General features: G+C 46.9%; 1 protein-coding gene across 1 annotated transcript in view; it reads left to right on the plus strand.

Annotated features, from left to right (window-relative positions):
- The first annotated feature begins 3,647 nt into the window (after window positions 1-3,647).
- The window catches only part of PLA2G12B (phospholipase A2 group XIIB), a 40,734-nt gene continuing 29,912 nt past the window's right edge, over window positions 3,648-14,469 (plus strand). Inside the window, exon 1 of the mRNA XM_015410190.1 lies at window positions 3,648-3,882. Coding sequence (XP_015265676.1) covers window positions 3,648-3,882 — 235 coding nt within the window. The remainder of the gene's footprint in view (window positions 3,883-14,469) is intronic.

A 14,469-nucleotide genomic window follows, 5' to 3' on the forward strand; every position in this document is an offset into this window, starting at 1 on the left:
TCACTAATTACTAATTTCAAAAATTTTGGTTCAACGTTGTCAAATGCCTTCTCTATATCCAATGCAAGAAGGCATGTGCCAGTTAAATATTTTGTACAATATTGGATAATCCCTATTGTTTTTCGAATATTATCAGTAATATCTCAAGCTGGTATAAATCCTGATTGATTAACATGGATATAATCTCCAATAAAACCATCTATATATCTAATAGCGAAGGCGCCCCCTGCGTGCGGATACTTATTCCCGCAAATCTGGGGCACACAGGGGGCAAGGAGATCTTTCAGCACATTCGGAGCATGCTCCAGTTGTGCAGAAAAATCTGACATGTTTTAAAAAGTATACAAGGGATATTTAAATCCTTCCCAAAAGTTAAACGGCATTCTCTACTGACAGCTCCCCAGTAGAACACTCGGGAGCCCAAGGGAAATGGCGTGGCTGCACACGCCCCGCATATAACGGTGGCGGCTACAACCACTCGGCAGCACAAACCGCCACCTCAGAAACCGTCTCTGCGGGTGGACTCGACTCAGGCAGAATCTTCCAAGGCTTGAGCCTCCCCCGCCTTCACGGTAGTCAATACAACAGAAACCCGGTGTCTCAGGAGTTGGGGGGGGGAGCAGAAGCAGGGAAAGGAAGAAACGCGGAACACAGACCTGAGGGAGGAGGGGGAGAGAACCTGGGTTGGAGGGAGGACAGGAGGGGCTGGCTCCTGCAATTTCAGAGTGCCCACAGGCTCCGAGACCCCATCTTTGGCCAAGCTGCACTCCAGGACTACAGAGCAAGAAGTTGCCTGATAAAGTTGCCGTTTGCTCTCCTGTTTTCCCACCTCACACACTCAGCAAGCTTGCCTGCTCTGCCTGCTTTGCTTTGAAGCTGTTCAAATTGTGCCCTCCCACGCCTTGCAGGAGAAGCCGGGAGGTGGAGAAACCTGGGCAGTCACTATAGGAACTAGCCCTCCGGTGGGGGGAGGGGGGGTTGGTGTGAGCAGCCTTTTCTGACTGTGGTGGTGACTTCTGCTGCAACACTGCTGCTCTCCAGAATATCTGAAGCAGCAGGCGTGAGCCAGAAGGAGAAAGTGTGTGTGAGAGTGTGTGTGTGTGTTAGTATATAATATCTCCAAACAACCGAGATGAGTTCACCTGGAGAACATGGCTACTTTGGAGGGTGGACTCTGTGGCCTCATGTCCTGCTGAGGTCCCTCCCCTCTCCAAATCCCACCCCCGAAACCTCCAGGTGTTTCCCAACGTGGAGCTGGCAACCCTACCTTGGTGGCAGAGAGAAAGAGAAAGAAGAAGAAGAAGAGATTGGATTTATACCTTAGCCTTCACTACCCAAAGGTGTCTCAGAGCGGCTTACAAACTCCTTTCCCTTCCCCTCCCCACAACAGACACCCTGTGAGGTGGGTGGGGCTGAGAGAACTCTGACAGAAACTGCTCTTTTTCAAGAACAGCTGTGCCAGAATTATGGCTTGCCCAAGGTCAATCAGCCAGGTAAAAGTGGAGGAGTGGGGAATCAAACCCGGTTCTCCCAGATTAGAGTCCACACACTTAACCACTACACCAAACTGGGGGTATTGGGTTGGGGAGAGAAAGAAAGAAGGGGAAAGGGAAAGAAGCAAAAGTGGAAGAATACCATCTCCCTGCATGTTTTTTTCAGTGTCCCCACTTCTGCAAGCCCCCCTCCTTCCTTCCCCTCCCACTATTATAACACTTAACCTTTTAAATGCCAGGATGGTAAATACCAGCTGCAGTGGTCTCTGATGCACAGGGTTGCTTTGAACATTTTGCTGCTGTGCCCAGTAATTCCCACCCCCTGCAGTCTGCGGGAGATGCTCTGTGACGCCTTCCATATCCCTTGGCCTTATAGGGATATAAAACAAAGCACAACCCATTACGCAACATTTTGTTGCGGGTCCCCTCTTGTTAAGTCTATTTGTCAATATAGTTGTAAATATTTTGTAATCACAATTTAAAAGTGATATGGGCCTATATGATTGAGGGAGTAAATTATCTTGTCCTTTTTTTGGAAGCACTATAATTTTGATGCAATAATTCAGAGCAAAAGGTATCAGTTATCAGACACAAATAAACAAAATATTGCAAGAGTGCTAATGTTTTAAGCATGTTTTTATTTTAAGTAGTTATCTATTTCTATTCTTGTTAAAACTTACTTACTAATAAAATCTTATGCTAAAAAAAACCCCTTTGTGTTTGTGTCCTTTATAAAGTTTATATCTCCGCTACCTGGCATTATATTTTATGACACACATGGCCCGGCCCAACAAGGTCTCATTTATGTCAGCTCTGGCCCTCATAACAAATGAGTTTGACACCCCTGCTGTAGAGTCCACCCTCCAAAGCAGCCATTTTCTCCTGGGGAACTGGCCTCTATCATCTGGAAATCTATTGTAAAAGTGGGAGATCTCCAGGCTCCACCTGGAGGTTGGCAACCATATTTGTGATTCTCTACTACACAGAAGCCTCAAGCAGGTAGCAATCCATAACCTGGGCAGTGGTCCCTTAGAGGGCAATATGCTTCATCTTTTGAAATATACCATCAGTATTCCCACTGCACTGGGCGCTTCTGAACACAACTGCAGCATTCCCATTTTGGAACTGTACGTCCTACCATCTGAGAACTGGAGTTATGCACCAACGAGACATGAGAATGCCATTGTATGTTGCTGCTGCACAAACATCATGTCTTATTCTACACATTTTGTGATTGTGACTGTGTGGTTCCCCCCCCCCCCCAATGTTTTCCCTATTGCAGCTGTTTTTTCCTATTCTGTATAAGTGAATGGAGCAAAGAAAAACCAGGAGTAGAGGAAACCAAAGCTTGTCTTTGAGACAATATAGTTTGAGACAATATTGTTTCTGGATTTCCTCCCAGACCTGCAGCCTCCTGCTGCTTCATACAAGTAACTTTGCTACATTTCCTTGTATGGAGTGAAGGAAAGTGGGCTGTAACTGGGGAAAATGGGAAAGAAAAAGAGGAGGAGGAGGAGATTGGATTTGTATCCTGCCCTTAACTCAGAGTCTCAGTGGCTTACAATCTCCTTCCCTTCCTCTCCCCACAACAGGCACCCTGTGAGGTAGATGGGGCTGCGAGAGCTCTTTCGAGGACTGCTCTTGAGAGAACAGCTCTGAAAGAACTTATGACTGACCCAAGATCACACCAGCAGCTGCATGTGAGGGAGTGGGGAATCAAACCCGGCTCTCCCAGATTAGAGTCCGTGCTCCTAACCACTACACCAAACTGATGGGACAAAAAGGTCTGGGGTGTGGATAGAGGGGAACTATATGTCCCTTAGGGCATGGTTGTAATCATTCCAGAGCCCCTGGCGTTCTGCCTCTCTCAGCATCTACCTGTGGGTTGGGCTGGCTCTGGGAGCACATTGGGCAACAATTTCAGCTCCTGAGCTCTGCATGGACCAAAGAGCCTGAACTTTGTGCTTCCTAATGATGGTGATCTCATCCTGTCATCGTACCAAAGCAGTGTGTAAAGTCCATCAGAGAGGGGCGTAAACATGCCCTGCATTCAAAACAGCTCAGTTGTCCTTACTGTCCTGTCAGTCTCTCTCGCTACAGTTCTTCTCACCTTGACATTCTTGAGGCCCGAATTTTGTTTGGTCTGATCTCAGGATGAAGTCAATCGCACAGATGCTGATTCTGTGCTTGGCCTTGCCTATAGCCAGGTGCTTTGAAGGGACACCGCAAGACAACACCATTCACCCAGTGGCCCCGCCAGAGGAAGGCTCTTCGGATTGGGGGATAGGGACCATCCGGGACGGCTTTGAAGCGGTGAACAGTTATTTCGACTCCTTCTTGGAGCTGCTGGGCGGGAAAAATGGAGTCTGTCAATACCGGTGCAGATATGGTGAGCTCTTCTACTTTTCCTTCCGTTCAGGGACAGCTGAAATGTTTTAGCAGCCCTCTCGGGTAAACCAAAATGTCACTCCTTCTCCCTTGTGTCTTCTTATGTCATCATTAAGTGAGAATTGATACTATTGTTCTTTCTGTAATTTTAGTAACTGTTACACTGTTGTGTTGTGCATTAGTTAATCCGAACTAAGTACTATCCAAACCATCACTAACAGGTTTCAAATACTCCTTTTGATGCACATGTTGGCTGACTCTGCCTTTTGAGATGCAGTGAGGTCATCTCTGCTCCCAGTGCAGTCTGCCATTTCAGGAGGCCTAGGCTGAACGAAACAAAAGGCAGCAGTTACTTCAAAATGAAACCCATCTGTTGCTGTTCAGCTAAGCTGTATTCTCATGGGAGTCCTGGTTCCTGGTAGGGTTGCCAGGTCTCCCCTGGCTAGGGTTGCCAGCCTCCAGGTGGGGCCTGGAGATCTCCCACTTTTACAACTGATCCCCAGCTGACATAGATCAGCTCCCCTGGAGAAAATGGCTGCTTTAAAGGGTGGACTCTGTGGCATTGTACCATGCCTCCCTCCCCTCCCCAAACCTGGCCCTCTACCGGATCCACCCCCAAAGTCTCCAGGTATTTTCCAATGCAAACCTGGCAACCTTATCCCTGGCCACTGGCCAGATATGAGAGTAGGGTTGCCAGATCCAGGCAGGGGAATGGATGGAGCCTGGAGAGGACAGGGACCCCAGTGGGATACAGTGCCATAGAGTCCACCCTCCAAAGTATGCATTTTCTCCAGGAGAACTGATCTCAGTAGTCTGAAGATGAACTGTGATCCCAGGGGATCCTCAGGTTCCACCTGGAGGCTGGCATCTCTAGTTCCTTGTGAACATCCACTATTGGACTAGAAATGTTATGTACCAAGTAGATGCACACAGTTCCTTGTTCTGGGGCTGCACATGCAGTTTTATCAAATAGGAGTCCAATGGAGAGTGACAGGTTTTCTTCTAGCATAAGCTTTCTTGATCAGAGCTCACTTCATCACAGGCACGATGTGCGCATCTATTAGATCGGTCTATGTCTATACACCACAGAAGGGGGGTGCCCGTTACAAAGAAAGGTAGGCCTTGTCTCTGGATAGGGACACAGCAGCACAGCGTTCAGTTCAGAAAGTTAGCACTGTGAACTCTGATAGTTTATTTAGGGACAGATTCCCAGAATTCCCTTTGGAAACCCTCCAGTGATATAACCTGATCCTCTTGTTCAATGGAGCAGACATTTAGCAGCTCCCCAGTGCATGGCTGTTAACCCATTCTTGCCATGTTTGCTGTCTCTTACGTGGACAAGATGATGAAAGGAAATACTGCAAATGCCCTCTTTAGACTCTAAATCTTCCATGTGTCTTCTCTCTAATTTTTTTCTTCAGACTTATGACTATGTATTTTGCTTTTGTGATGCTACAGACACTTGATTAACTCCTAAATTGGTACTAATGGAGTCCCAAGGAGCTGTTATTCAGCTTTTTGCTCATTTTATCAGATGGGTTGCTTGTTATTTGCCCTGACTCTCTTTTGAGAGTTCCAACCACTTTGCAGTTTTCAAAGCACACCCACTAAAACCTGGTATTTTATTACCACAAATACAAAGTATTACATGTAGTTCAGAAACAATTCACGTGTTGACTTTTATAGCACATAACTAAAAAATTCAGTAAGGAAATGGATGTTTGGTAACACCTATGTTATACATTCAGAGAAGTAGCTGTGGTGTCTGTTGCAGCAAAATCAAAGAGAAGTCCAATGGATCTTTAAATACTAACAAAATGTATTCCAGCATGAGCTTTTCTGAGGCAGACCTAACTTCATCAGATGCTGTCAAGTCACAGCCAACTTGTGAGGACACCACAGAATTTTCAAGGCAAGAGACATTCAGAGGTGGTTTACCATTACCTGCCTGTCACAGACCCTAGAATTTCTTGGTGGTCTCCCATTCCTCTTTTTTTTTTGCTTTTTCAATTTTTTATTTTCTAAACTACAAACCTGCAGAATCAGGGGAAGGGAACAACCTAAAATAAAGAGTAACAAAGATCCACAGTACAGAAATATAAGATTGTTGATACATCCCTATTATCTTAATAGTAAAATATGAGGATTAATAATATAAAAGTGTCAAGCAAACAATCACAATCTCTTTGGCTATAGTGTAAATATCATAGGTTTAAAGTTATGCATTAAGAATAAACATCAGGCTATCGAAGTTAAACTATTTTGCATTTTCCTCTCCTCCTGTCAAAGTCCAAATTAGTTTTTAAATGCTTTAGGGGTGGGAGCCACTGATTCTGCTTCAGGATCAAAGCGTTCTGCCAGACTAATCAAGATGGTATCAGAATCTTCCCCATCTTTCTCTTTTTCTTCTTCTTCTGTGTCTTTGTTCTCCTCCACTTTCTCAGGTCCATCTGCCACATTCTGTTGTTGCTTCAGGAACATCTGCTTTATTTCTTTCTCGCTGAAGTTTTGAGTTCTTTTTGCAATTTATCAAGCTTAACGTCAAAGTCTGTGGCTACTTCTGGACTAGTAGCCAGCAATGATGTGCTGGCCGTTCCTGTTATAAGTTTCGCTTTCAGCGCCATTTTTTCTGCTCACTGCATCATTATTTACACAAGAGAAAAGTCTAAAAGTTCTCCATAAGTCTGGTGATTTATCGCTTTTTTGCTGATCTGCCACACACTCCGTTGTAATCCGCTTCCTTCAAGCTGCCCTTTCAGCCTCCCGCTTGGTGGTCTCCAATTCCAAATACTGATCAGGGCTGACCCTGCTTAGCTTCCGAGATCTCACAAGATCAAGCTAGCGAGGCTGTCCAGCTAAGGGCTAGAACATCCAAAAGAAACATGTTAATGTTTAACGTTACAAGTGACAGGAAGATGGGTGTGGGGAGATGATACAAAAAGAGTCCCATTAACTGTGAGCTCTGACTCACAAAAGGTTTTGCTGGAATAAATGTTAGCATTTAAGATACCACTGGACTTCTGTTGGATTTTGTTATACTATACAGGTGCACTCATCAGATTGCCAGGATTATCTAAAGCTGCTTGTACAATTACCCACAGGCCATGGGGGCGGAGAGAGATGCCCTGTCCCTTTAATAGAGGCTCAGTGTGTGAAAGTAGACCCTTGAAGCTTTTTAGGGCATAAGAACATAAGAGAAGCCGATGTTGGATCAGGCCAATGGCCCATCCAGTTCAACACTCTGTCACACAGTGGCCAAAAATACCAGGTGCCATCAGGAGATCCATCAGTGGGGCAAGTGTGTCACCCCTCAGCTGTCATTTCTCCAAGCTAAAGAAGGAGGTAAATAAAATCACCTGGCAACTAACATTTCATTGAGGCCAGTCTTTTTTTTCTTTTCCAGGCACTTGGCAAGCCAAGCTGCTTGCCAAGTGTACACTCAGTTGCAAACCTGGGTTTATTGCCATGTAGTATGGTGTAAAGAGTAATGAGAAGGTGGTAGGACGCTTGCCAGCCACAAGGAGGCAAAGGCTGACCCTGCTCTGACATGGCCCTTGGCACTGTAACAAGGGCAAGGTCACCTTGTTCCTCACAGTGCTAACAGTGAGCATGGCAATCACTGGAGCTTATGACTATACTACAAGGACTTCAGTAGTCCATTAAACTTAGAGTTGCCAAGTTCTAGGAAGGGTCTGGAGCTCTCCCAGAATTACAACTGATCTCCAAATTACAGAGATTGCTTTCCCCGGGGGAAATGGCCATTTCAGAGGGGGAACTATGGAATCACATCCCCAATGAGCATTCTCCTCTACCCAAATTCTGCCTTCCCCAGGCTCCACCCCCAAATTACCAGGAATGTCCCAACCTAGAGTTGGCAACCCTAAGCCACTGGAGGTTAAGGCAGCCCCTCCAACCCCCATTCCACCCCTTAAACTGGTTAGATCTTCACACGTTGTAGAATGAGGTGGTAGGATGTTGAGGTGGTGTGACAGGCTGTTCCACAAGGTAGCAGCTGGCAAATATTATTTTTAGATGGTGCCAATGTTTGTTTGTTTGTTTGTTTAAAAAACTCCCTGCAGGTAGAATACCAGCACCTTTATCCCTGCTATGCTAGTTTTCTTCAGGAAGGGTTTATTTAAATATTTAATATTTAAAAATGGCAACCCCCGTTTGAAGTGGTAAGTCCACTCTACCAACTGAGGACTTAACTGTCACATTCTGTGGCATGTATAGATCAAGACTGTGAGGGTCTCTGTCAGAGAGAGTGAATATAGACAACCATTGGCCATGCAGTAACTTACCACCGTGTGCATATAACCACTCAGCAATCTGAGTTAACATGTCAGGCTGTAAGGAAAATCCTTTCAGATGTCAACACCTGACTAGAAATCCAAGAAAAATTCTCCTCACTACTTGATAGAGTACCATACATGACTCTGACCGATTTCCCACAAGCGCTGCTCCGCGCTCGCTGTTCCCTTTTGCCCCGATGGTACGTGTCAATTTCACACAAGCTGCTGCATGGCTGCATTTTCCCCCACAGCTTCACCCAATTTTCCTCAAAAAACAGGATTGAGTAGACGCAGGAAAAATCACGTGAAGCTGCGGGGCAAAAATGCGGCCACACAGCAGCTTGTGTGAAATTGACACGTACCATCGGGACAAAAGGGAAGAGCGAGCGCAGAGCAGCGCTTGTGGGAAATCTCTCTCACTAAGCAAGTGAGAGAGCCCGTTTGGGGTAGTGGTTGACAGCAGTGGACTCTAATCTGGGGCTCGTTTCCTCACTCCTCCACATGAAGCCAGCTGGGTGACCTTGGGTTAATCACAGCTCTCTCAGAACTCTCTCAGCCCCACCTACCTCACAGGCAGTGTTCCCTCTAAGCTGAGTTAGTGTGAGCTAGCTCATAGTTTTTTAGCCTACAGCTCACACATTTTTGTCTCAGCTCAGGAAGGATGGCTTCAGAGCACACTAATTTATGCAGTAGCCAAATTGTTCGCTCACAACTTTAATGCCAGTAGCTCGCAAAGTAGAATTTTTGCTCACAAGACTCCACAGCTTAGAGGGAACATTGCGGGTGTCTGTCGTGGGGAGAGGAAGGGAAGGTGATTCTAAGCCACTCTGAGACTCCTTCGGGCTGGGTATAAAACAAACTCTTCCTCTTGGTTGCATATATATTTATCTACTTTATTTATACCCCACTTTTCACCCCAGCAGCAACCCAAAGTGGCTTGCAACATTTTCTCCCTTTCCATTTCATCCTCACAACAACCCTTTGAGGTAAGTTACACTGAGAGTGTGTGATTGGCCCAAGGGAACCCAGCAAGCTTCCATTGTAGACTAGGAATTCGACCGTGGGTCTCCCAGATCCTGGTCTTACACTCTCATTACTACAAAACACTTCCAGGTGGTCAGCCATGTTGGTCTGAAGCAGTAGAACAAATTTATTGTCCATTGGCATGATTAAGACCAACAAAGGTTTATTCAAGGTATGAGCTTTCCTGTGCATGCACACTTTAAAAAAAGTGAAAAAGTGTGCATGCACATGAAAACTCATACCTTGAATAAACCTTTGTTGGTCTTAATCATGCCAATGGACAATAAATTTGTTCTACTACAAAGCACTGGCTTTCTGGAAGGAATACTGATGCAAGTTCCTGCTTGATAAATGATCCTCTGTAGTAACCTGCTGTCTGAAACAGCACTTGCTTACCTGTTCAGAGATCCTTTTTATCTAGGACCACACACTCTTTCTGTGTGACTGATTAGCCTCACCTGTCAAAAAACTTGTGCTCACAAGAGAAACAGCTGCCCTCTCAATGGCCAGGAGCAACTGGAAATGTAGCAGGAGGAGAAAAGTTCCTGTATAATAAGAAGAGCGGCTTATTCTACCAGCAGATGACTGTTTTTCTTTTGAAGGATGAGGTAAAGCTGGACTGGGAATGCAGCCTGTCGGGGTCCAAAGCTGTTACCGCAATACCCTCACTTTTAGTGGGCAAATAAAGCCTAGTAAAGCACTACATTTCCCTGATTGTGTCCAGGGCTGGTTCTGATTAATGTACGCACCCTAGGTGGGAAAAAGCCAGTTCTAGTCACCTGCCCACTGCAAGTAGGAATCCATTCTTGGCTGCCTCACTTGTATAAAAAATCATTCCCAGGCCTCAGTTATGCAGAAGATGTCAAAATCATATGCGGAATATCCATTGCCCAGTGTGAGTCTATACACCCTGTAATTTTGGAGGAGAGGCCTGTGCCAATCTATATATCTAATTCTCAACACTCTCCTCTGCCTGCGGATACTTATTTCTGCAAATATAGGGCACACTCTCCCCCAACAGGTTTCGCTACAGACTCAGGGGACTCCTCAGATCTGCAGAAAAATCCAAAAAGTTTTTAAAAAAACACCTCAGGAACGGTTGAATCCCCCCAATACCTTCTGAAATGAGAGAGAGAGAGAGAGAGAGAGAGAGAGAGAGAATGAGTGGGCAAAGAGGGGAGGAAGCAAAAGGAGAACTGGAGCTGGGATTGGGGAGGATTCCTTCTGTAGTATGAATGGCTAAATAGCAGGGGGATGCTTTAAAAGGAAATCTGAGCTTCTCACCTATTATGAACTGAGATTGAGGCAGCTCTTAAACAAGTGATTTCTTTATTCAGCTCATAACTTAACACAGGACAACATTCAACAAAACCTTCTAACTTTTATACCATTTGAACTGGCAAAGCCACACCTCTAGAACAGATAATAACCAATGAAAATGCATTGCTTAGGACCAATAGATTTGGTTACCACCGAGAGTCAATGTCTCTTTGGATTGGCCTATTTAAAGAATTGGCCAATCCGGTCTCGCATCTCAGGATACCAGGGCTTCTTTGGAGCTGTAAGCCCAATTTCTGACTTCACATAATAACTGAATACATAACGTCACCCCTACCTCTTTTGCTGTGGGTTCCACTGTCCTCTTAAAACTTTCTTGGGGGACGCTTCTAACTGCTTCTCCCCCTCGACCAGCTCAAGAAAGACTTACTGGCTGGGAGTGTGAGAGAGAGACACAGATAGAGACACAGAGAGATAATGGGTGGGGGAAGAGGGGAGGAAGCAACAGCAGAACTGGAGCTGGGATTGGGGAGGATTCCTTGCTTCCACTTGCCCATCTCCAACACTGTTTTTTTTCTGCAGTATGAATGGCTAAATAGCAAGGGAAGTTTTAAAAGGACATCTGAGCCTGCAACTGCAAAGCCTCGCAAGCAGGAGAGAAGGATCGTTTTCAACCCAATCTCTGTATGTGGGCTCTGCTGTCCTTTAAAACCATTCTCTCTGGCTTCTAAGTGCTTCCCCCCCCCCAGCTTGGGCACTGCTTCTACTCACTGATTCTCTCTTCTAGCTGACTAGAAGCCAGAGGGAAGTTATAAAAGGACAGCTGAGGTGTCATTAATGGATGGGTGGGCATAGTGACTGAGAGGTAGGGGTCAGGTGGAGAGGAGGCGGGATTTCCTCCAACCAGTGTTAGTTTGTACACACTACCTTTAAAAATATTCCTTAGCAATCCCAATAGACAAATAAACTGCCAAAGACAGCTGTGGTGCTGTGGGTGAATGTGGATTCATCTCAGGCTGAAGAAGACTGGAGCCCTGCAACCTCGAAGTTCTCCATGGCAAGGCAAGAGACTTAGCAAGCAAAGGTGCCTCAGGCTGATCCATTGATAAACCAGTGGCCATTTAAAGCAAGTGGCCTTGCTTTTGGCAAGGGCACTTAGAAGGAGAGTGGTACAGGACACCTGTAGCACCTCAAGACCTGCAGTACCTAGTAAGGCAATCTTTGAAATCTCACCTCATATAAACGAGCAAGGCTCGATTCCCAGGCAAACCCCTCTTTGAAGCCACTTCACTCAGCTGGCTGACTATGCACAAGGGAACTGAGCAAGGCTAAACAGCTCTCATTCCAGTGTTCAATAAAGAAAAAGAAAAAGGGGGGAACAAAGGAAAAAGGGGAAAAGTGGGCTCCAACTGTCACTCCCTTCCCTTAACAGAAGGCTGTCACAGGGCTGCCTCCTCCCTTACGAGGGCACCACTCAGCACAATTGAAAGAATCTCTGCCTTTTTTGTCACAAGCAGCAAAGCAGGGAGACACCCAGAACAGGCAGGGTGGAGCCAGTCATGTGATCAAACCCAGCCTGGGAAAGGAAGCAACCTGATAGGAAGCTGCAGCTGAGACAGGGCTTCAGGGCACTTCTGGTTGGGTGAAGAGGTAGAGGGGAGGAGCAAGCCAGGGGAGGGAATTGGATGGGTGGTCTATTTAAGGAAGATCTGCAGCAGGTCATGGAGGATAGGGTTGCCAACTGCCAGGTGGCACCTGGAGATCTCCCTCTATTACAATTGATAGCTAGGTGGCCAAGATGGTTGCATTGGACCCTGCTGTGGGCCCTCCCCCAAACCCACCTTTTCCAGGCTCCACCCCCAAAATATCCAGGTTTTTCCCAACCCAGAGCTGGCAACCATGAGTATCTCTACTCAGGTGGTGTGGAAGAGCAGAGGATATGGCAAGGCAGAGGAACAAGATGGTGCAACTCCCTCCCCTCTCCAGTCTGAGGCCTTGCAGGTTCTCCATTGTAGGGGAGGCCGTGGGGGAGCAAGAGCAACACAGCCTTGAATGGGGGAGCATCACAGCTTCTTTGCCTCATTGTGCTCATCTGCTATTGCTCTATAAAAATCTATAACATTCTAGTGAGTTAAAAATAGATTGCTATGGTACCATAGAGTCCCCATAAAGGGGAAAAATGCTGGGGGAAAGGCACCCATGAAGGAATGGTGGCAAGGAAATTGCAGTGATATGAGTAGGACCTCTGCAAGGCAGGAAAACACGCACTATTTCTTCCAGATGGCAGGCTAACATACTTGGGCTGCTTTCTTTTAAAAAAAACACAACTAGAATAAAGCATATTTGGAGAACAACATATTGAGGATGGGGAAAACCAGCAAACAGGATGATCACTGTTATGTATTGGTATTACGGAGTGAATCACCTCATACACCTCCTATGTTAAGCTTCGAGCCAGCCAAGGCTCCGACAGTACTAAAGAACTATCGGTCGCTTCAAAACAGCGACCAATCACAGACGGGCTGTTCCCTGAGCAGGAAGGACACTGATTCGCCTTTATCTATGCAATCTGATTGGTTGTTATTGTATATAGTGGGAGTGGCTATAATAGCCCGGTTTGTTTAAAAGGAGCCCAGCTCCAATGTTTTACTGTTCTGGTTTCTGAATGCGTTTGAGTGCTTGTTCGTATTAAAGCTGAATCACTTGCTGAAATCACTCTACGAGTCCTTTGTTAGCGCAATCTAACAATTGGCGACGAGGATGGGATGTTAGAGCAGGTAGGCAGCCCTGCAAACAATCCCACACTGAACCAGGATGAAAGCGAGCGAAGCACATCAGCCGATCAAGCGGAGGCACCACCAACTCCGGTGCCCAAGTCTCCCCCGATGGCCGGAAACTAGAAGTTCGAGTCGTTCGAACCCTCATCTGAAGATTGGGACTCCTACCTCGCCAGGTTCGAGTTCCACTTGGAAACTCATGACATCACAGAAGAGGCAAAGAAGAAAGCTTGCCTACTGAGTTCCTGCGGGAAAGGCACCTTCGACATTGCAAGGTCGTTGGTGGCCCCGACCGATATTAAGACCGTCTCCTTCGCTGACCTCACGAAGAAACTGAAGGCTCACTTCTCACCGCAGCCTTCAGAGATCGCCTGCAGGCACGCCTTTTACAAGAGGAACCAAGCGGCTAATGAAACCAGAATTTGTGGTGGCCCTTCGGAAGGCAGCGAGGCCGTGCAACTTCACGGATGTGGAAATCGCCCTCCGAGACCGGCTGGTGTGCGGCCTTCGGGACGAAAGGCTACAGCAGCGGCTATTCGCTAAAACTACCCTGACCTGGGCCGTGGCCTACGAAGAGGCTGTTGCGGCAGAGGCGGCCGACAGGTCTACCAAAGAAGTCCGGCAGCGCCTAGCGTCGTCAGAGCAGCAAGTACACTCCCAGTCCTATGACGAAGAGGGCGTTGATGCGCTTGAGGATGGCAACGCAGTTAAAGGCAAGCGGACCCAACTGAAACCCGCACCAAGCAAAGCCTGCTCCGGTTGTGGCGGGAAGCACCAACGTGACTCCTGTTGGGCGCGAGATCTGGAGTGCCGAGCGTGCGGACGGCGTGGGCACATCGCAAGGGTCTGCAGAGTGGCAAAGAAGAACACAGCATCCAACCTCCATGACAGACAGTGATCCCCGGCAAGCGGCGCACACAGCCAAGTAACGGCCACGCAGTGTGTGGATGGCGTGGGCACATCGCAAGGGCCTGCAGATCGGCAAAGAAGAACACAGCATCCAACCTCTGTGACAGACAGCGATCCCCGGCAAGCGATGCACACAGCCAAGTAACGGCCACGCTGACCAACTCATCAGTCGTCAACCGCACCAGTTGTCCTGGAAAAATTTCAGTCACAGTACTCCTAGACAGCCAACCCTGCTCCTTTGAGATCGACTCAGGATCGTCATCACCATCGTTTCTGCAGAGACATGGCAGCGGCTGTTCCCGGGCCGAA

Source organism: Gekko japonicus, unplaced genomic scaffold, assembly GCF_001447785.1.
Source record: "Gekko japonicus isolate JY-2015 unplaced genomic scaffold, Gekko_japonicus_V1.1 scaffold889, whole genome shotgun sequence".
Lineage (NCBI taxonomy): Eukaryota > Metazoa > Chordata > Lepidosauria > Squamata > Gekkonidae > Gekko > Gekko japonicus.